We start from the raw sequence: 23,494 nt of genomic DNA on the forward strand, positions 1-23,494 counted from the left end.
CCAAACTAATAATACATGCTCTACTCTCTGGTCCTCTCTCCTGTATCTGCTTCTCCCTCTGCTCTTTCTCCGCCTTATCTTCTCCCTTCTAAATCTAACATGCAAATTGCAATTCCTCTCATTTTTCAAGTTTACCATCTTGATGCTACAGCTTTCTTTTTCCACCACTTTTCTAAATTCTCTAGTGCTCTGTGAAGCAAAGTCCTGATGGTGAGATTGAAAGTCGTTTATAAGTTTTGTAGTGGTCTCTGTTCACAAGCAGCTACTGTGGACACTGAGGGCAAGGCGACACTGTCCTCCTTCCTTAATGGTCAAATCAGCTTCACTACTATCAGTTAATTTTATCTCCAACTAATTTCAAGCACTCCCTCCCAACAAAACAAACTGAGTACTTTGTTATATACTATCCAATCTATCATCCTCTTCCTCTCCTTCTGGGGTGGGATGGGAAGCCAGCCTGCTGTAGGAAATCATCCTCCCAGATGGGCAAAGACGCCGTCCCTGTGCGTGTATGTTCATGTGTGGGCACCTGGGCAGGCATTCTGGACCACCTCATCTCTCATCCACACCCTCTCCCCTCCTCCCACCAAAAGCCCCACATCCGGGCTTCCCTGGTGGCGCAGTGGTTGAGAGTCCGCCTGCCGATGCAGGGGACACGGGTTCGTGCCCTGGTCCGGGAGGATCCCACATGCCGCGGAGCAGCTGGGCCCGTAAGCCACGGCCGCTGAGCCTGTGCGTCCGGAGCCTGTGCTCCGCAGCGGGAGAGGCCACAGCGGTGAGAGGCCCGCGTACCACGAAAAAAACAAAAAACAAAAAAAAGCCCCACATCCTCTCACCAATCTTCCCACCAAAAGCCCCACATCCTCTCACCAATCTCCTGACTTATTTTTGAAGCATTTCTCTGTCTGGGTTGTCTATCTCCATATAGGCTGATGTGAATATGTGATTTTTATATGTATTTATCAATGTTTGGTTCAGTCTGTATTTTTTGTGGGTACAGTCCTATGTGTTCGAGCATGCGGAATACACACATGCTGACACCTGCACCTATGTGGGCTTAGTTCCAGATGACCCGACAGGAATATAATGGCAATTGAACATTTGTACATAAATACAACATACACATATGATACCTGGGGGGGGGGATGTCTGTGGGTTTACTTACCAACAGGGTTTTATTTTGCATAGGTAAAGGGAGGTGATTTGCACTGCACTAACAATAAATTAGCTTATTTATGTGTCACTGTCAGTGATTCCCTTACAAATCACATTACCTAAATATTTCTATCTGTGGTCTGACATGCCACGTGGTCTGAGTTGATAATAGCAGTACCGAGCCATGCTTTCCACAGGTAATATATGAAAGAAAATAACTGCATGGTTGAAAGCATACTAAGGAGCTTAAAGAAAGTAATTACAAAACCTCTTAAAAATCTAGTTAGAAATAACATGTACAATGTTGTATTTACAGTTTCAAACTGATTCAGTAATCTACTTTTAAGTCATTACCTATCATTCCTTTTACAATAACAAATCCAAAGCTTTTATTTTACTGAAGTAATGCGTTAATCTTTTGTTTTCTGTCATGTTCTCAGATATATACAATTACAAAGTCGTTCAAAATATCACCTCTGTTAAATGATAATATTTGTTATATGAGGAGGATGCTAGAACAATATTTGGAGAACAAAAAACCAAACCCATAAAGGATTTATTTATAATCTCTTCCATTCAGTGGAAATTTATGTTCTCCTGATTTTGCCTATTACATGTATTAAGTGTTTTGAATGGGAAAAACACCTCAAAGAGGACATTCATGCGGATCCTAGCTCACAGTTGATGATCTGACTAAATGATCTCAATTAACTAAAGAGGTGTGGAGACGCACTTCCTGGAGTTGCCATGCACCGACAGGAATAGACTCGGGCGGGACCCATCACCTTCCCCAACACGCAGGGGTAGCGTCAAAGGTCAGGCCAGACTGGGCTTCTCAGTGACGCCAAGAGGGGCAGGAAACGCGGCACGCTGACCGCGCCCCCACCCTCCGCTGGGAGCCCCTGGTTGGGTCCCCCGCAATCTGCCCTCTGCAGCCCGCTCCCCTTCGGGGAAGCGAGCCCAGCCGAGAGCCGGCTGCCCAGCCCCTGACCAAGATTTAAAACGGGCAAGTTTTGTTCCGGAGACCCCCATGACTTTAGCTTCGCTGCCGGGAGGAGAGCCGACCTGCGATTTGGGAGTTTGAGGAGCTGGGCTTGAACTTGGTGAGTTTTGCTTTAAGCTCTCTTTGAAATTAAGTTGGGCTTGAAGGTGGGGCGGGGTGAGTCTCTCCCCACCGTCCCACTGCATTCTTAAAATGAACCGCTGTCGCTGTATGCTGCAGATTAGAGTTTCCTTCTTTTGTCACCGAGGCCCCCGGAAGCTCGAGGCGTAAGTGGTGTGACAAGAGATCTTTTAAAGTCTAGCCTGCCCTTAGACCTCTTGCTCTGAAAAGGAAAGTAAGGTGCTCAGAGAACTGCAACTCAGTCAAAACTTATCTCCCGCAGATGAGTAAATCTTTGCATGTTCTGAACGAATGGATCGCCTGTCTAACAAATTCTACCTCCTAATGCAAACTGTACGGAGACCAGTTGTTTCATATGGAATTAATATATGTGATCAATCGTACCATTTTAAAAAATGCTTTGCATCCCACCGCATCCTAGCAGGGGCCCAGGCCCCTGGTGGGTGGAAATGTAGTCTTCTCTTCCGGATCACTAAATGTGGTAAGTTCTAGCCCGCTCGGCGGGGATAAATCTCAACTCCCCGCCTGGTTTGTTCTTTGTGAGGGGAGACTGACTCCCTCGGTCCGCAGCGGAGGGCTCCGGACGGCCCGGCCTCCGCCCCGCCCCTGCACGGCCTGGCCGCCTCGCCGCGCCGCGCCTCTCCGCAGGAGCAATTCCCGGGCTGCAGGACCGGAGACTCGGAGTCTGTTCCGCCTCCTCGGCGAGGTCTCCAGGGCCGAGAGGGGAAGAGAGTCGCGAGGAGGTGAAGGCACGCGCGTTCGCACGGTGGCTCAGGTTGGAATGCGCGCTGGGGCCGGGGAAGCACGGCTGGAGCAGACACTGGTCCGGAGCGCGCCCGGCCGGGCGTCGGGAAGCTGGGGCCGCCCTACCCGCCGCGAGTCAGGGCTGCCCGCAGCCCGAGAGCGCGGTGGGGAAGGAGGCGCGTTCCTTCTCCGGAACGCCTTTGTTTTGCTCGGGCCTGCGGGCGGGCGTTTGGCGACCGTGACCCTGGGCCGAGCCTCCACCCAGGTGCAGCAGGTAGGCTGGGGGGCCCGGAGCTCCGGCGGGGTGAAGTGTCCCGGGGCCGGGTGGGGTCCCCTTTCCTCGGAGCTCCCGCGAGGCGGCCGCCGCGCCGCGATGCCGAAACTGGCCGGAGCCGGGAGGAGAACAGTGAGCCCTGCGGGCCTCCGTTTCCGGCTGGTGGCCCCCAACCTTGCAGCCACACCTAGGCTGCAGGGGTGAATTCGGATAGAAAGCCTGTGTCGTGTTGGGAGTTGGGAAACCGCCAGACTAGGGAAGCTTTCGGTGAGTTACTGGCTGGGGAAATGGAGACAAGGAAGTAGGCAGGCGGGGAAACTGGAAAAAGAGACCTCTTTCTAAGTGGGGAGGTCTTTGCCACGCTTTCCTTTGACTCTGCTGAATTTTATTTTGCATCCTGAAGTGACAGAGTCAATTGCTTACTCAGATACCACTTACGCAGGTCCAGAGTAGGAACTTTTCATCCGACTCTGACTACACACATTACAATATTCTTTCCCAGTGTTGGTTATCATAGTTTATGGGTCGTGTTAAAGGGACACCAAAGTTGTAATCGCTCCGTGGCTGGTGGTGGCTTGGAGCTAATATTTAGGGTAATTCTCTGATGCAAGTACATCCATTAGAACTGGATTTGTTCCTCTGTGCCTTTATTTTGGGAAACTTTGCCTGGTCCCTATGGGGGAAGGGAGAAGGGTGTGAGAAGCTGAAACTGACCCAGAAAAGGATGATTGAAGGTAGTTGTATTCAGTGGTGGCGCTGAAAAGGTCCCATCCTGAACTTTCTGAAAGGGGGATTGGTGATTAGCACCTGAGGTTTTAACTTTCTCAAAAGAAACTTATGGTAGATTTTATATCCTGTGACAGGGCGGGGGAGAGGGGGGAGCTGCTCTTTGGAGTCAACTCTTTTTTTTTAAAGAAGATAAATTCAATACCTGAAATGTTTCCATTAAATACTTAAAATGATTTCCCTCCCCTTCACTCTCTCCCATCCCCTCTCCCACAGGCACTCTCCTTGAGTGTTTACTGAGCACCCTCTGAGGAAGAGGGTGACTCAGTCTGACTAATCTCAGCCCTCCAGGTGCTCACCGTGAAACCTGAAGAGGGGAATGAGTGTTGTGACAGGGAGAGATTAAGCTGAAGCTCAGAGAGGCTGTTTCTGAGGAAGTGAGAAATGAGGGATGTTTAGGAGGCATAGATGATATTGCACACAAATGCTTTGACCACACACACATACACACACCCATGCACAAACACAAACCATCAGAAGATGGAGAAGAGTTTTCAACATAAAGTGCAGGCTTTAGCAAGGAAAAATGGCACATTATATTTCATTAAAATAGAGATCAGATTTCCCTTTTATAAAAGACTGATTCAAATGAGATTGTAAGAAAAGTAAATAACTTTCAAATTCTCAAATATAGAACAGCTTGAATAATAACTCATGGGTTTTGAAATGGGTCATCTTTTAAAATGGGTCACTTTGGCTAGAATCATTGTACTCGGTGACTTTCAAATTGTCAAGGTAGAGTTCTTTCTGAGGACCAACTGCACTAGAGTCTACATAACAGAACATGGGATGCGGTAGAAAGAAACTGGGAAAAATTCAGAAGGAAATGATTTCTTCTCAAAGTAACAAAATGTATCCTGTCTTTTTGGAATGTTATATATACTCAATTGAATAAATCTTAGCTTTGCATTTTATGGCACATTATACCTTTTTGGGAATATTTCCATAGCCATTATTTTATTCCATTGTGGAATAATCTTGTGAGGAGATGTATACATTGTATCTATGTTCCAGAAATTGAGGAAGAGCAAATTATTGCAAGAACCCTGCTATTAGATGTAGAATCTCTGCCAGCAAAGATTTAGCCAGAACAGTGTAAATCTAGAATATTTTTCTTACAGTTTGCGTATATAAAAGAGATATAAGAATTCATATTTAAAGATAAGCAACTTGATCAGGTGAGATGTAAACTTTGAATAAACAAAAGTGATTTCTTTTTGCATTTTAATGCTAGAAATTCAGAGGCTGGCTTTGACCAGTAACTTATTTATCTTCCATAGTGAACGTTTTAACACTAGAAGCCAGTTTTTTTTTTTTTTAACAGAAAGGAATGTTCTACCAAGCCTGCAGGCAATAAGCCCCCTAAATTCCAAGTTCAGAGCACTATTACCCAGCTTAAGATTCCCTGAAATTTCATATTTTGTCTCTTTTATTCCTTTTCTACAACTCTTTTGACAACGTTTTGGTTGTGCTCTAAGCAAAGTAAGTTAAAAAGATGACTCAACTCAGGTTTCCCTCTCCATAATTTACAGGGCCTTACTTTTGGCTGTGTCATTTGAAATGTATTTTTAAGTGCTTGTGGGAACAATATTGTTCTTTCCTGTAAAGCATAATGGAAGACCATATTCAGTCAATTAGGAATGATACCTCTGTTCTCAGTCACAACAGTATTTGAGATGTATTAGTGGCCCTTAGCAATCAGGTCAGTATTTCAAAAACCTCATATTTAATAAATATTTCTGAGAAGAAAGAGTATAGCTCATCACTTTGAAAGGAGAATAACCCATAAAGAATATCAGCCATCTATTAACTAAACCATCATGGTAAAGATGCATCAACAATTTCTAGAGAAAGGAAATTAGCATATATCAAACCCCTGATCTGGACCACATTTTGTCAATAAATCTTCTCAAATGATCCTCAGAAAACACTGTTGGTACAAGGTTTAGAGACAGATCAAGCTCATGTGATTAGTAAATGGAAGCAGCAGAATATAAATTACTTTTGTTCACATTCTAAAACTCTTGATTTTTCTACTCTCTTGACCCCATCAGGTCCAGATTCAAGGTTGCACCGGAACATTTTCTTACTCTGTTAGGGGATCTACACTGGAAACATCTCTGAAGCCCTCTCAGCATCCCGTCTGTGGCCTACTACACAGTATGTGATAAATTAATATTTGTTGAATGAATTAAATGTAGGTATTACCTACTTTCAGGGCTGTGCAGCATAATGCCTGGGATAGGGCAGGTGCTTAAATGGTAGTTAACTTATAATAAATGTTGATCAGCTGAGACAGAAATGTGTTATAAATATCTCTTATGTTTTAGACCTTTATTTTTTGCACTCTGAACCCACAATCAAATGTGTCCAGAACGGGACATATGAACTGCCATTGGACAACAAGCTAATGTGCATAGCTTATGTAACAGGTTTATACCAGGTTATATTGTCACCCTATTTTGAAATCACTATTTTTCATATCATAATTTGACCTCAGCTGTGTACGACTCCTCTCCTTTTATCTCATCCAATACTTATTCATTGAATACTTGCTTAAAACATCCTCTCTGAGTCCTATACGTTTTACTCTCTTCTCCTTCCCTCCTTCTTACTTTTTTCTTTACCCCCTTCTACCACTTTGAATCTCCACCCTTAAATTCCCCAATCTTCCTTGTGCAGGAAAGATTTTATGTACCCAAAGGACCCAGACTTACATGGTCACTTTTGCCCATTGTCTAGTGCTACTGAGATCAAGAAAAGGAAGGAGGGAAACTTGAGATGGAAGGTTAGGAAAAGGGTATGTTACAAAGAAAATAAGAACAAGCTCTGGCGAAGTGCAGGTGGTAGCAAAACATAAATGACTCCAAACTTTAGACAGTGAAGCAAATCTTTTGCCTTGGGTTGCTTCTCCTGGTTCTGCCCTACATGCTTCCCTATGCTCCCACCCTGCTGGGAACTCCAGGAAGAGCAGCTGTGCCAGTGCCAGAAAAGGCAGGTGAGGAGCTCAGGGACAGGGCTGTAACTGATTAGGTGCTTCTGAGCTGCCACAAGGTCTGGAATTTATGGAGGTTACATGGTTAATCCCATGTCTCAGTTTCTTCTTCTGCAAAATGGGGAGATAATTTCTCCCTCATAGGTTGCTGTGAGACTTAAAGAGTTACTATATATATAAAGCATTCTGAACAGAGCCTGGTGCACAGTAAACACACCAAGTTAGTAACTGTTGCTAGACTGGGCATAAGGAGAAGTTTGTACCTTAAGTAGGCAAGAACAAAACTGTTAAGAAGTGTATTTAAAGAGCAAGCAGCCCTGTCAACCCAAACAAATATGCCTCAAGAATGAATATAGAAGGCCAGGCTTAGAAAAACAAGTGCTTGACCTTTCTGAGACCCTCTTTATATTTCAGCTTTTTTGTTTGTTTCAAATTCTGTATAATCAAACTGGTTACTGGGAAATTTCAGCAACTTTTAATATAATTCCTCTGAAATATATACTCTATAATCCCTCTGTCACCAGTTTCCTTAGTGCTTATCTTTACTTAGAGCCTGTCTTTACTTGTTTGGTCATTTTGTATTTCCCTGTCTTTATTTTTCCCATGACCAGCAAAGAGAAATCGACACCCATGTTTAACTTATAAAGAAACATATAACTTAGTTTACATAAGTGGGGAGCAATACATTTTCTAACCAGCTTTTCCCACTGTCCCATATCCATGCTTGCAGAGTTGAAATTTAAAGTCTTTGGACTAATACTGGATCAAGAACTAACTGTAAAAATGTATTCTTTGTGGAGGGATAACAATTCCAAATGGCTTGTAGTCTTTGCCCATGGCTTGAGCTAAAGTTTCATAGCTAGTCACAGCCACAAAACACCTAAAGACAGCTGTTGAGTGGAATTTGTCCTTTTTTACAGCCTTATATTGGAAATTTGATTAAAGAATAAAATATAATTGAGAGAATATCTAATTTTTCCCACTTAAAATATGAGTTGTAAATTCACATTTCAGGTTGCTTCCTTCCTTCTTGAGCAAATAGAAGGGGAAATAGTGCTAAACAGTAACCAGTTGTGTTTCTCAGCACCAATTACTATGACTAATTTACCAAGAAAAAAATCTATGAAGATCAAATTATAGCCTTTCCAGTAAATTCAGGGCTTTTTATTCCTGATTTCTTTAACATGGCAGTTTGGATCCTGAGGATTGATTCTAGCTATATTTAATAGGGAATAGATGATCAGAACAAGCCAGGAAAAAGAAATACTTGGAACATGGAACAAAATGCAACATAAAGATGGGAGAGAAAATGTTATCTTTCTTTCCTTTGAGTTATGCCTGGAAAGGAACCAAAAATTGTGTCTCACATGGGACTTTAAGTCATGAAAGCTGAAGCATAAAAGTATCAAGTATTGAGGCTTTTAAAAAAAATCTGTGACTTACTGGAGGAGCATCATTAGTCTGTAGTCATACTTTTATCACTTTAATAGTTTGTGCCCCAAACGACTGCCTCACTTGCCTCTCCCTTACCCTCCCCTGACAGTGGTCAGTGTGCTTTATAGAGGGAATGGAGAGGGCTGGCCAGTCTGGGGAATTCCCGAAGAGGAAGCACATGTGGGATGAGATGGTGAGAATGTGTGTGATGTCTTTTCCTTTCTCTGTGAGGCAGGAGGGGAAGTCATCAGCTAAGAGGAGGAGGACAGGCCTTGGGAGAGGGGGAATGATGTAGCATGGCCGGTGAAGAGCCTGGGAGAGGGAGAAGGTCCAGGACAAGTGGAGGACGGCCACACAGCCTTGAGTACTCTGCCCACAGCTGAGTATCGCCACTTGCGGTGATGCTGTCTGCCTGGTGAGTTATGTTTCTCCAGCAGCTCGCAGGTGTTGTAGAGAAGACAGGAATGAAGTCTGGGGTTGCTGGGGTGGAAGGCCAGGAACCAGGGAGAGGAGGGCAAAGGTGCCAGGTGATCCTGCATCTGAGATAGGGAGGCAGGTAGAAGAAAGGTCAGGAGATGGCTGGCTGGACCCGGGGTGTTAGGGGGCAGGCGGGAGGCACAGAGGATTCCAGATGAATATTTAGAGGTTGTGGCTGAAGAGAGAGTGGACTGGAATTTGAAATTTCAGAAGAAATGCAGTTCTAAGTGAAGCCACATAAATGACTTTGTTGCTGGTAAGTTGTCTTGAGTGTGTGGGAAGTAACGTGAACAAAATGGCACCTACACCATAAAACAAGGGTTCCTTAGGCTTCTGAGTGTTGTATGCCTACTGAGTAAGATGTAGAAATATAGTTTCCCCAAGATTGGATGTTGTTAATATATTACAATGATGGCCAGAAACAGTGGTCAAGAAACAAAGGAGTGGACACAAAAGTATATGCATTTTTGAATTCAAACCCACTGGTTTCTCTAGTTAACATTACTCAGCCTTCAGGTCTAGATTCAGTGCTGCTTCTCCTCCTGGAAGATGGCTTCCCTAACTCCACCCAGCCCCACCTTGAGAGCCCCTGCGCTCCCAGCACAGCTCTCACTGTTTGCTCCACGTCTGTCTTCCCACTCAGCGCTAGGACTAGCCTTGACATCCTGCCTTCCGACTGTCTCCATCTTAATTTTCTTTGTTACCCCATCTTAATTTTCTGACGAACCAGCCCTTTAAGCTAGTTGCTGTTTTTTCTTACTCCTCCCCCTTCTCCTTCCCCAGAGTTTACTGTTCCAGGCCTCTGCTCAGCTCCCCCACTGGACAGCTCACCCATGTTCATAGCCTCCATCGTCTTTCCACGCAGGGTGCCCACCGGACCTTCAGTCCTGTCTGCCTCCAGGCTCAGGTTACCTACTGGACTCCTCTACCTGCTGTCTCTCCAACATCTCAGTCAACGCAGCCTAAAGCCAAACATGTCCCCTCCTCACTCCTAACTCAGGAGACTAGTGTTCCCTCTTTTGTCAGGAATGCTTGAAACTAGGTTTCTCTCCTCTCCTTTACTCCTTTACTTGTCACTCATCACGTACCACTGGGGTTTTGTTTTTCTTGAGAGGGTCTTCTTTATTCCTTCCTTCCCTCCCCACTTCTACCACCCTAGACTAGACCCTCCTTTCCTCATTCTGCTTCAGTACGAGGCCCTGATATAACCAGTGTCCGATCTCCAGGCATCCTGCATCCATCCTGCGTACCATTGCCAGATTTTTGCATAAAGTTTAATAAATATTGACAAGGGAGTTATCACTAAAAACAAAAAGGGCAACTTCTGGGACTTGCTGCCCTGGGCACTCACTGGCTTCTCTGCCTTATTTTCAAGATTCTCCATAAGTACACCCCAACCTCCTGCTTTCAAACACATGCCTGTTTCTCAAGTATTTGCCATATTTTGTTTCTTTCCTTTCTTGCCTGAAACAGACTGCTTGTCCTTCTGCAGCCACCTAAATCCTGTTCATCCTCAGGCCCTTCTGATCCAACTGTCACTGATCTCTACTCCTGGGGACACTCCTATTGTGCCTGGAGTTTGTATGACCCAGATTAGTGCCAACACACTGTCTGTACCTTACTGTGACATCCCCGTTGCTGTCTGGGGGAACTGTGTTTTCACATGGGCACCATGAGTCTTGTCTCAACTAGATTGTAGGTGCTTTCAGAGCAGAGACCAGAAAATACGACTTCATGACTCCCACTGTGCCTGGGATATTTCCATAGCAAATACTCACACACTTATAGGATTAACTGAAACACTGGGCACTGAGGTTGTTTAACTTGAACTTAAAATGCCGACCTCATCATCTTGATTAAAATGTCAAAATTTACAGCAGATTTTGCGTAATATTTTAGGATCACAAAAGTAGACTCAACAAAGAAATGGGTTGACAGCACGAGTGAAGTAGAAAAACATCAGGGTTCATTTTGGGAAACTTGTAGCCTTTAGATGCAAGAGGCTTTCTTGTTTTTGTTCTTTTTATTTTTGTTTTTTGTTTTTGTTCTTTTTAATCAGAAAAGTTTAAAGAGCTCTGTCGTGAAGAAATATTCTTGAGTGGCTGAGGGGCACAGCTCCCAGACTGAAAAGTATTTGGGGTGGGGTCTGCTACCTTCTTTTCTGATGTTCCTACTCAACTTCTGTTCTTATTCTTCTGACTAACTCCTATTAGGAAAGAGAATACTAAGAATATCTGTTGCTTCTCAATCCAGATAGAAGCAAACCCAAATTATATTCCAAATATTTGCATATTTTCCTCTAACCGGCTCTTTGTCCTGTTCTCTCAGCAGGCTCTGAAGTCATCTGTAATTTTTATATCCCCTCCGTAACAATACTTTGATCCTTGCCCCCAGCTTGCAGATTAAGTCACCATAGCAGAGTGCAGTGAGGGGTGCCCGAGGTTATACAATAAATCTGGCCCCAAACCGGGTAGCCTTGGTTCCAACCTGTTCATTGGTCACCCAGCCGCACGGCAGGCACAAAGGAAGCTGCACCCACAGCATTCTGTTGTGGATGGTTGCTGAGTTCACAATCATTATTGGGATCGCTTTGTTTCCTGTTAGGCCTAGCATTTTCTTTCTTCAGGTCAGGGAGGCCTGTGGGCTTCTCAATAGCCCCCAACCCAGCACTTTGAATACAGAAGCTAGAGGATGTGCTTTAGAAAAGCTTTATGACTGTGTGAACCAGAGGGTGGGCCTTGATTGCCTGTGTGTGGTCTCCATCAGCAAAGCCAGGGCTGGGGCAATGTTATTTAGTTGTAACAAATGAATTTAGACCATGGAGGTGTTTTTGCTTTTGGTTGGAAAAGGCCGCGCTAGTGACTAAGTTCACTTTGGAGGAGTTGGGGTGTTCTTTTGTTATAAGAGAAGCTGGGTCCTCTATAACAGCCGTTTACCGTTCCTAGGTCTTCCCCTCATCACATCAACACTATCAGGGAGAATTGGTTATGACTGACGTAAACAGTGGCTCCAACAATTCAAGCAGCTGCGGGTGGAGAAACCGTGTCTTAGAACTTCACACGCTGTGCTGAGCCTAAAGAAGTAGCGTGGGTTGTTGGCTTTGTGACAAGTTCTTTTTCATTTTTAAGAAAACAGTTGTGACTCTTAGAGGCCAATTGGGAACAACTGAAGAAATGTAGGAAAATGAGGTAAATACATACATGGTGGGGTAGGGAGGGGACAAAACCAATGTTATGGGCTGGCTGCTTGGCTGTAGTAGCAATGTTAGCAGCAACACTCTACCTGGCTGAGTAACAGACCCCATTCATGGGAGAGAGACTAGGGCCTCTGTGAGCGCAGTGTGCGAGTGGGTGCTGGTGGAGTTGGGCTGGTGGGCTGATTGTCTAGCAAGAAGCTCCAGGTTGTAAACAACTGTGAATAGGTGCAAAGCAAGCTGCCCTTGGAACATACTACTGAGTGCAGCTGCTCAGAAATGGGAAGCTAGTTTTGCCTGTGGTTCCAAAGGTTACTCTCCTCTTTGTTTCCTTCCCAGGATCTCTTGGGATAGAAACAGCACATTAGTTTCAATTGAGAATTTTCTTAGAATTCTTAAACACTTAGGCTGTCTTAAAATCTGCCGTTAGGGATTCCCTGTTACTTCGCAGTAAGCCTCCAGTTCCTTCAGTATGTATCGTGGAAGAAGCAGAAGGGGGTTTTGGCCTTCAGAGATGGACCTTATCTAAGTGAGCACTGTTAAGACGGAGAGGAAGTGCCCCACTCCCCGCAAGCCAGTGAAAGTGATTGTGCAAAGTGTAGGCAGATGCCATCATCAGAAATGGATGCTTCCTGCTGTCCTTCACCCTACCCTAGAGCATTTGGTCCGCCATGACCAGCCAAACTAAGGGGGAAATTACCAACGTTGATCTAGCCCTTAGAGTAGTATTCCTCACCTTTTTTGACAGTAAAGCACAATAAAAATGCATTTTACTTTACAACCCTAAAGGTATATAGACACAACACTTAAAGTTTCACAAAACAATACTTATACTTACTACTTTCAATGCACTCTGCCATTATCTATTCTGTTCTTCCTTTTTCTTTTCTTTCTTTCTTTTTTTTTTTAAAGCTGTTTGTGGCTTCCTACGTGGTGCTAGCAGTTTAAAAATCTCTACCCTTGGGGCTAAGATGCCTGTGCTGATTATCTCTAGACAAAGTCTCACTGAGGCTTGGTTCTAATCTCCTGTCCTCCTTGGACTTTTCGCCTGCTTGGCTTTTGCAGTTATCACCCTCATGTGGAGTAATCCTGGGGGGATGTGAAAGGCCTGAAGTCAAGAAGGAATTCCCACAGCCCAGGTTAGGCCGGTACTGCCTGGTGCTCTCAGTGTGTGCAACTGGTTTTTTATCAGAGGCAAAGGGTAGGGGACTTGAGGATGAGGTCTTTGGGCACAAAAGCAAAGCCCTTACCCCGGGGCTTGTGATGTGGGCTCAGCTACTCCGCCAGCCTGGACATCCTGGAATCTGCATTGTCCTTTCCCTGTCAGTCTGTTGAAAGCCCAGGAGACTGATGTGCCAAGCCTGAGGGGACAGCCTGCTTCTCCAGGCAAAAGGTTGCATCTTAACTGTGGTAAGCACTGGGGACAGGATCCTCAAGGGAGGGTGGTGCTGTCTCCTAGTGGTAGGAGGAAAGGGAGGACACTGGCAGGCAGTGGTGGCGGGGGCCTCATCTGAGGTGGTACCTGGCTGGGCATCCTGACCCCAGTTCTTCCCAAGTGACCAGCTGTTTGAGTGACAGGTGGCTCCACCCCCAGCATGGTTCTTTGCACCAGCGTTCAGAGAACGCCTATTAGGTATCAGGCACTGACATGGATGCTGAGGTAGGGTATCTACAACAAGGCATCTATCTCGTGCCTTGGGTGAGAGTTCACAGTGTAATTGGGCAGAGGCAGTTAAATAAAAAATCTCAGTACAAGAAGATGGATGTAAGAAGGTGTTGTGGCTGCAATAGCCAGGAAGGACATGGAAGCAACCTAAATGTCCATCAACAGATGAGTGGATAAAGGAGATGTTGTACATATATACAATGGAATATCACTCAGCCATAAAAAAGAATGAAATAATGCCATTTGCAGCACCATGGACGGACCTAGAGATTGTCATCCTGAGTGAAGTAAGTCAGACAGAGGAAGACAAATATCATATAATATCACTTACATGTGGAATCTAAAAAAATGGTACAAATGAACTTACTTACAAAACAGAAATGGAGTCACAGATGCAGAAAACAAACTTATGGTTAGCGGGGGGAAAGGGGGGGAGGGATAAATTGGGAGATGGGATTGACGTATGCACACTACTATATATAAAATAGATAACTAATAAGAACCTTCTGTATAGCACAGGGAACTCTTACTCAATACTCTGTAATGGCCTATGTGGGAAAAGAATCTAAAAGAGTGGATATGATGTGTATGTATAACTGACTCATTGCTGTACAGCAGAAACTAACACAACATTGTAAATCAAGTACACTCCAATAAAAATTTTTGAAAAAAAAGAAAAAAAAAGGTGTTATGGCAGTACAGGTAAGAGCAGGGGGCCCAATTCAGACTTCCCAGAGGCAGATGCCTGTAGAATTTAGTTAGGACTAGTAGACTTCCTTTAGCAAGGGGAGTGGGGCTAACAGGCCACAGGACTGCTGGTGCAAAGGCTGGTGTGTGTGAAATAGCAAGGGTGTCTGAGCTTTCAGCCAATAATTTGGTATTGTCAACTAGTGGAGAGCATCTGAAGAGGTTTCAAGAGCTCAGGTAGTCTCATGGTTAGATCTGAGTTTTAGAAAGGTCACTCTGTGGGGAGGATGGGTTGGCCAGAGATCTTTCAGTCAGCTGTACTGTCTGGCTGAGAAGTGAAGATAACATGAAAGGGTGAAGAGAGGTTTAGAAGAATCAATCCACAGGATTAAATAATTAGATATAGAAGAGGAGGGAAAGAAGGACTTCCAGATTTCTGGCACAGACACATGAAGTGCAGTCAGACACAAAGAAAAAATGGAAACAGATTTTAGGGGAGAAGACAGTAGAAATGGCATTTGCGTACCCCCATGTGCAGGTAATTATTATCCCTCTACCTTCCTCTAGCTATACCTCTATGTATGTTCCCATTTAATCTCCCCATTTAAGACTTCAAATTAAGCAGTGTTATTAGAATTTTTTAGATTTCTGAGTTAGATGCATGATGAAGTACAACATACAGTAAGTGGCTGAGCCAGCACTGGTGTTCAAATTGCCTGACTACAAAGACAGTGCTTGTTGGTTATAATCCTGTGGCTTCCCAGTTTTAAAAACATGTTAAATTTGAGGTGCCTGTGGAGTTTCCAAATGGAAAAGTACAGAAAGAAGATGACTGTACAGAAAAGTCACTTTGGTTAGAGAGAGTTTGGACTATGCTTTTGAGAAGCATATCTCAACTCCTTGATTATGAACCTTGATTTGAAAAAAAAAAAATCTTACTCCTATTCCTGCCTTGTCTGGGGCAAGCTTTAATGGATTTTTACTATTAGGAACTTCCTTTTCATTCAGTATTATTCCCTGAACTATACAGCTGCTTTCATCCTGACTGTATTCCAAGTCAATAGATTCATCGATACAACCATTTGAGAAATTTGAACTTTAAGTATATAAGATGATAGACATACTGGATGCTTTTTTTTTTTTTTTTTTTTTTTAGGTTGAGAAGAGAAAAGTGTCTCTGTATTCTGAATGAGAAGATGGTAGAGAGTGGTTCTTTCCCTTTCCCTGGATTCCCCTGAAAAAATAAACAGCTGTATGCCTCCACGCAACACCAGCTGCCCCATCACCTTTTGTCCAGATCAGTCAGGTTACATATTGTTTTTAAGGAATTAAGAGTAGTCTGTTTCTTTTTGGTAACTCAGTAACCTATTCACTTGTCATTTTTTCTCTTCCTAAATCTAATAGGTTGCACTTAACTTTCACAAAAAGGAGTACACAGAATAGCTGCGTAAGGCCAATCCCGAACTTAATGAAGGATGTCAGAGTGGGAGCATTCTGATGTGCCAGTGTCCTCATTCTGCAGTGTGTTCTGTTTTCTCCCCTTTCCGAAAAAAATGGTATTAAAATATTTTGTGAAATAAGAAGCTCCTTTTACATTTTTAATGACCAACATGGACATCTGTTCTACAGAATACAAAGTCCTATGGTCTTGAAGAAGGAAGCACCCATTTAAAACTGACCCTAAATAAAAACAGACCTGAATGGACGTCAGAATGTTTGTTAGTGGCAGGAGAGTAAAAAAATGGCAATTTATTCAGTTATTTGCCACTTGTTTTGTACTAAGCCTCATGTTCTTCTGGATATCGATCGATAACCACATCGTGAGCCATATGAAGTCCTACTCTTACAGATACCTCATAAATAGCTACGACTTTGTGAATGATAGCCTGTCTCTTAAGCACAGCGAGGATGGGGCTCCTCGCTTCCAGTACTTGATAAACCATGAAGAGAAGTGTCAAACCCAAGACGTCCTGCTCTTACTGTTTGTAAAGACTGCTCCCGAAAACTACAATCGCCGTTCTGCCATTAGGAAAACATGGGGCAATGAGAAGTATGTTCGCTCTCAACTTAACACCAACATTAAAACTCTGTTTGTCTTAGGAACACCTTCTGACCCACTGACAAGAGAAAGACTTCAGAGAAGACTGGTTTGGGAAGATCAGATGTACAATGATATAATTCAGCAAGCCTTTGCTGATTCTTTCTATAATCTTACTCTTAAATTTCTTCTGCAGTTCAGGTGGGCAAATAGCTTTTGTCCACATGCCAAATTCCTTATGACTGCTGATGATGACATATTTATTCACATGCCAAATCTTATTGAATACCTTCAAAGTTTAGAACGAATTGGTGTTCAAGACTTTTGGATTGGTCGTGTTCATCGTGGTGCCCCTCCCGTCAGAGACAAAAGCAGCAAATACTATGTCTCCTATGAAATGTACCAGTGGCCGGCTTACCCTGACTATACTGCAGGAGCTGCCTACGTGATCTCTGGTGATGTAGCCGCCAAAGTCTATGAGGCATCACAGACACTTAACTCTAGTCTTTACATAGACGATGTGTTCATGGGCCTCTGTGCCAATAAAATAGGGATAGTACCACAAAACCATGTGTTTTTCTCTGGGGAAGGTAAAACTCCGTATCATCCCTGCATCTATGAAAAAATGATGACATCTCATGGGCATGTAGAAGACCTTCAGGACCTTTGGAAGGATGCCACAGACCCCAGAGTAAAAATGATTTCAAAAGGTTTCTTTGGTCAAATATACTGCAGAATAATTAAGATAGTCCTCCTTTGCAAACTGACCTATGTGGATACGTATCCGTGTAGGGCTGCCTTTGCCTAATAGTACTTGAATGTTGTATGTTTTCACTGTCACTGAGCCAGACGTGGATGAAAAAACCTTTAAATGTTTGTCTATACCATAAGTGAAGTGAATATGAAGAACAAAGAAATATTTTGAAAGCCCCGTCTATCAGAATGTTTCTTTGATTCTAGAAGCCCTTCAATATAACTTATCTACTTGCCTAAATTCATATCAAGGAATTTATATTTAGACAAGGTTTATGAAAACAAAACTAAAGGGAATTTCAAGTTCACAGTACCACGTGTATATTAGAGGTGTAGAGAAGTTATTAAGGTGCCTAGGTGTTAGAATAACTGCTTTTGGAAAATACCAAGTAAGTGTATAGTACAACATTTCAAAGAAATGGGTATATTGTTAGACCAGGTATACAAGTTTATTTTGATTAAAGAGCACTTGATGGAGTTGGTGGAGGCAGGAGAGGATTAGCATAGAAGAAAGTACATGAATCTGGTAAAAGAAAGTTTCCTCTTCTTCAGAGGAGATTTAGGAAAATGTACACAATTTCTTTATAAACTGCCAAATCACTTACTGTCACATCCATGTAGCTATTTTACCTGGATAGTGTTGGAGTCACTTTAAATATATTCATATCTTTTTTTCAAAGTTTAATGTGAAATTTGAGAAGTCATTAGTTCTGCCCTAACTAGTACTTTATTATAGTTCTTTTTGATTATTAGAAAATGACACAAAACATGGATAGTGTCTTATTCATGGGGTCCTTCTCTAGAGAGAAATCATTGTTAATTCAAATAAGCTGATTTTAATTTAAAGAATTTTTCAACTGGTTTTTAAATATTCAATATGGGTCTGTTTTTAAGGCAGCTATTTGAATGTAGTTTGCATAGAGGAATATAATAATGAGGAAGAATTCAAAAGGAAAGATAGAACATTAAAAGCCTCTTTTCTCCATAATCTATAAAATAAAAATGATTACTAAAATTAGCCCACCCCTCTCCAACAGGGTCTCATAAACCACAGTACTTTGTTCTGAGTTCAGCTTTTAAAATTGAGAGTATTAAACATCAAATCAAAGCTGTAGTATTTTTTAAAAATCTACTCTTTAATCACAACAACTGTCAGAGGTTATCTTCAACTTATAAATATTTCCAACTTCAAAGTAGAATGAAAGTGATACAAAAGTCACCAGAATGAGATTTAAAGCATTTGTAAAGCTGTATGTTTCTTGTAATCAAAGATATGTGGCTGAGATCCAATAGCGCGCTACATTTATTTTACAGAGCAGGATAAAAATGTGGCTATGATGCAAACAACCTCCCTCACTACAGAAAGAACTAGGTGATGTCTGTTGTTAGGGGGATTATATGAAAGCCAAAATAGTGACTTCAGCAAAAGCAGTTGAACTGATTATAAACCCTTTGTCTGCAGAGGCTCCTGTTAGGGAAAACTAAGATGTATCACTTAATAAGGTGTCTGAAACATGCAAAAAAACTAAAAAAGAATTCTCAGTATACACAACTGGATGATGATATGTATAATTTGTTGCAGGTAGCTTCTCAATGTTTACAGAAATTTTTTGTTAATTTTTTTCTATTTTGAAAATTGAAGCTTGTTTACATTGATTGCTCAGATAATTTAAAATTTTTAACTCATGTCAAAACTATGGTATCAAACATTCTAGTTTTTAGTTACTTTTAGAGTAGGTTCAGGGTTTTTAGATCATTACAGTTTTAATTTTCTGACCAATTTAAAAAACTGTAGAGAACAAAAGTGTATTTTGACAAAGCAGGTTTATAATTAATTTTTATTAGTTGATCCTTTAATAACCATTTGTCTTTGGGCCATATATATGCCCTGTGTATCTATACTTGTAACTGTTTAAATTTGCCATTGGTTGAAAACATCAGTGTCTCTCTGGCCATCAAAATGATCTTGTTTACAGCAATACTTTTGTGAAACAGTTATTTATTTGTGAAAGAGCTCCCCTCAATTATGTTCGTCTTTTTATTTTTGCTTAAAATAGAATGAAACAGTTAAATATGAAGGAAATATGAAGGCACTTCCTTTTTTTAATAAGAAGGAAATTGCTAGACTCTTCCTTCATCAGATTTAAAGTACTGAGAAGAATAATTGTAAATAAAGGATTCCAACCTTTTAAAAAGGAAGGAAAAAACTTTTTGGTGCTCCAGTGCAAGGCTGTCTTTTAAAAATCATCAATAAAGGGAAAATAAACTCTTAGCCTGGATGGTCAATTGATAGTTATACACAGTGTTATTGCTAAAAACTTTTTACCTCTTGGTTGGTTTGCGTCTTTTTTCCATATTATTAATTTTATACCAAAATGTTAAATATTTATATTATTTGAATTTTGCTCTTATATGGCAAAATAGAGGGTTTTTAAAAATAAATCTATGATTTCCAATAAACAACTTGAAAATTGTCAACAGATGTGTATTTTCGCAAAGGTTTTTAAACTCCTGTGTGAACACCATTTGTTTATATAATCAACTAGTTCTGTTTAATGTCAGAGAGGTCTGTAGTACATGATCGTAATCCTATTTCCTGTTCAGACTTGCTGCTGTGCCCATGATAGAGTATTATTGTGTCCTCTGTATTGTGGAGCCATCTAAAATGCTTCTTTTGTTTGTTGAAAGATTTATGCTGGAATGTCTAAGTGGGGGAATTCTTCTTTCCTAATAGATTGTTCAGGAAAAGATGAAATAAGAACCTGTCTATAGCCATAGTGCCTTAAGACACCATTTGAAAGGTCATATTTTCCTTTTATTTGATATCATTAGCTATCCAACAGTTGATTCAAATTTAGCCCTAGTCTCTTAACGTTAGGAATATTCTTAGGCCTGCTCTGCAGTGTTTGGTGTTTCAGTATATCTGTACACAGTATGTGCTCATCTGCTTTTCACCTGATTCTGGCTTGATTCTTAGCATAGTACATGGTGTGATTCAATCTATATATTTTTTAAAACTTGGGAGCGTCTGAATGATTTGGTTGTAGTAGAACTTTTACTTGCAAGGCATGGCTGGGGTGTTTGTAGTTGGGACTAAAATGATGATGACTCAGAAGAGTTAAGTTGACCTATTTTGGGGACTTTAATTGAATACCATAGCTACAGTGAGAATCAGACAGGGTTACTCATTCTTCTGTAATAATGAGAGAAATGTTAGGTGTCTCCTTGACTCTGCTTTCCCTGCAGTGACTGCATTCTGCAGTTGGACTAGCCTCAGTCGCAGCTTTCATTATGATGTTCCTTTGCTCCAGACCTCAAAGGCTCCTTACTGCCCCAGCATCAAATCTAATCTCTTCTACCTGGTTTTCAAGGCCTTATCTAATCTTCTTTTCCTCCTTCATTCCCCATCACAGATCTCATTCATGACCTTACCTTGCATAAATTGGTTTCCCTTGCTAGGAACACTGTTTCTCCTGAAGCTGTTGAAACCTTGGATTTACAACCCTACCTTTGCTCCTCCATTAAGCATCTCCTCCCCTCCCTCTAAAATATATACTTCATCAAATATTTTATTGTGCTACCTAGGAATCATTTCATGTGTTTTTTCCTAGTTAAAATATAAATTATGAAGGTAGGGACTATGCACAATGCTATCACATAGTGCTTAGAATCATTATTTTTTCCAAATATAATAAAGTAATGTTATTCTGGCAAGCCATCCAAAAATGAAAAGAGATTAATTATTCAGAACCCTTAATGGACACTATCTGGTATAACATTTTACCTGCACTACTTAAAAGCTTATAATTTATTCAACAAAATCTGAATGCTTACTATGTGCCAAGCATATTGTACCTATCAACTCTAGCCCAACATATCTGTATTAGTTATACATAAAAACTCAAATCTATAAAATCAAAAATGAATAAGGAAATATAGATTAAACTGTTGCAGCAAAGATGGTGATCTTATAGTATTTATTCAAAGCTGGCAGTAGAACTAAAACAGTAGTCTTATAGATTCTCCTGTCTCCTTAATCCACTGGCTAATTTTGCGTTTTCTCAAAGTTCTTTTGCAAGAATCTTAGATATTTTTGTTTCATTAAATGCTGTAACTTCTCCCATTTGCATTTCTCATTAGAAGTATGATTTAATCATTGCCTGTAAATTAATACAATAATTCATCAACTAACGTAAAGGATTCATTATAAGAATTATAAAATTACAATTATAAAAATAAGTATGGTTGTAGTAATAGAAAAGTCCCCAATGATATACTGTCACTTAAGGAAAACAACAGAACACATTGCCAGGTGGTGCTTTTCAGACATAACCCAACTAAATACACTTTCAGATATGCTGAATTGGACCATTTACTATAACTCAAAGGTATATTTCAACCAGTAAGAGCCCACATGTTTCCTTGAGTACACGTTAAAGTGAAAGACTAGGAAGTAATCTAATTAAACTAATACTGTCTTTAATCAAGGGGCAAATTCCTAAAGATGTTTGTTCATTCATTCTACAGGCATTTTTTTGGAGGCCTGCTAAGAGCTAAACATGATAGACCCTTGGGATAAAAGCAGCTCATAAATGAATAAGTCAAATGGTGTGGGTAAAACAGTGTGACAAAGGCTAGAATAGAAGTAATGATGGGGATTCTGAGTACAAGGAAAATTTTTTAAAAAATGAATTTCCTCTCATGCTTTTGGTCTTAACTGCCATAATTTAGGCTTTCTGATCTGAAGAGCATTCACATGCATGCAAACACCTTGCTGTAGGCCAAAAATAGCATTACATTTGTATAAATTGTGTTTATGGGGAACCTATATCCTTTAAATGCTTTAAAACCAATAATTCAGTCAATATTAGTAATAGTTTTTCATTTACTATTTTCTTGATAATACACTGTTTTTAAAAACTGAGTATTGGGAAGCCTGGTTTATGAGATGACATTTTCAGCTCTTGCTTGTTGCTTTTATGAGATTCATGAGTTTTGTTCTCCGGTACATAATGAAGGTTAGTATACAGAATAAATATGTGATTTTATCTAGGAAAGATAAGTGATGAGATTTAAAACAGAGAATACCCTACCCTCCTCCCCCATTACCCCCACCCCTCTAAAGGGTTAAAATGACTTCTACAAAGAGATGTGCAATCTTACCTGCTGGGGGAAAGATTTTTGGAACTGTCAAGCTGCTCTGGCTCAGGGTTCTCTCCATCATGACTGCTTTCAAGTATTTCTTCATTCTGAAGTGAAAGAAATTTTGGTAAGATCATCTATTTGTTTGGGGGAGGAGGGTTCTTACCTATATTTTTCTATTCCTAAATGTCTTTGTTTTGTTGTTGTTTTTAATTTTCTAGATAAGCAACATATTCAATTTCTCATCTTTCTCTTTCTTTCTTGGGTTATCCCCAACCACTCTGTGGATCTTTTACAGTTTCCCCTTGAGGCCTCCTTCAGGTACATCAAAAACTCATTCACAAAAGCAGGTATCCTTTTTCCTTAATAATGAAGGGACTATTAACATTGTATTCTTCCCCCTTCCCTGCTGATTCACAAAAATGATTCAGAGTTTGCTACAAGGGACAGCAAAGGGATCATCTGATTCAATGGGTTTTTTTTGTTTGTATTTTTTTTTTTTTTTTTTTTTTTTTTTTTTTGCGGTACGCGGGCCTCTCACTGTTCTGGCCTCTCCCATTGCGGAGCACAGGCTCCGGATGCACAGGCTCAGCGGCCATGGCTCACGGGCCCAGCCGCTCCGCGGCATATGGGATCCTCCCAGACCGGGGCACAAACCCATGTCCCCTGCATCGGCAGGCGGGCTCTCAACCACTGCGCCACCAGGGAAGCCCCAATGGGTTTTTTTGTTTTTTTTTTTTCCAGGTAAGAAATCATTGTCTGGAGAAGTTGTGGCCTGCCCAGGCCCAGAGAGAGAGCTAGACAGAGAGGAGATAAGTCCAGGGTCCACTTTCACAGGCTGGTAATCACAAGATCGTTGCATCACACTGCCTTCTTAGGCCAGTGCACAGTGGTCACCAGTGCTGGCTTAAAGCCAGCTGGTGGTCAGAAGCCCTGCTCCACTGTGTGCCACCGCTGAGACCTTGGGGACGTGGTGGGGGGGGAATCTGGGAGGGGCCCAAAGAAGGGAGGAGACGCCAGCCCTACT

The 23,494-nt window shown here is 41.7% G+C and overlaps 2 protein-coding genes across 13 annotated transcripts in view; one reads left to right on the forward strand and one right to left on the reverse strand.

Moving 5' to 3' along the window:
* MCF2L2 (MCF.2 cell line derived transforming sequence-like 2) overlaps window positions 1–23,494 on the reverse strand; it is a 242,370-nt gene that overhangs the window by 66,586 nt on the left and 152,290 nt on the right. Inside the window, 1 exon segment of the mRNA XM_060099191.1 lies at window positions 22,489–22,574. Coding sequence (XP_059955174.1) covers window positions 22,489–22,574 — 86 coding nt within the window.
* B3GNT5 (UDP-GlcNAc:betaGal beta-1,3-N-acetylglucosaminyltransferase 5) lies at window positions 1,983–18,961 on the forward strand. 12 transcript variants are annotated; one of them, XM_060099202.1, is made up of 6 exons: window positions 1,983–2,258; window positions 6,137–6,242; window positions 8,747–8,926; window positions 11,934–12,176; window positions 15,691–15,840; window positions 15,939–18,961. In XM_060099202.1, the coding sequence occupies exon 6, from the start codon at window positions 16,235–16,237 to the stop codon at window positions 17,378–17,380; it is 1,146 nt and encodes a 381-aa protein (XP_059955185.1). In that variant the 5' UTR covers window positions 1,983–2,258; window positions 6,137–6,242; window positions 8,747–8,926; window positions 11,934–12,176; window positions 15,691–15,840; window positions 15,939–16,234; the 3' UTR covers window positions 17,381–18,961. The 12 variants fall into 12 exon arrangements, with proteins under 12 accessions (XP_059955185.1, XP_059955187.1, XP_059955180.1 ...); XM_060099204.1 differs by lacking the exon at window positions 1,983–2,258 and adding an exon at window positions 2,683–2,759; XM_060099197.1 differs by lacking the exon at window positions 1,983–2,258 and adding an exon at window positions 2,818–3,053 and having other exon boundaries at window positions 8,743–8,926.

Source organism: Mesoplodon densirostris, chromosome 5 (assembly GCF_025265405.1).
Source record: "Mesoplodon densirostris isolate mMesDen1 chromosome 5, mMesDen1 primary haplotype, whole genome shotgun sequence".
NCBI classification, from domain to species: Eukaryota; Metazoa; Chordata; class Mammalia; order Artiodactyla; family Ziphiidae; genus Mesoplodon; species Mesoplodon densirostris.

Bases quoted from the DNA above. Each gene is read 5' to 3' on its own strand.
- B3GNT5 (XM_060099202.1), top strand. From the start codon at position 16,235: ATGGACGTCAGAATGTTTGTTAGTGGCAGGAGAGTAAAAAAATGGCAA.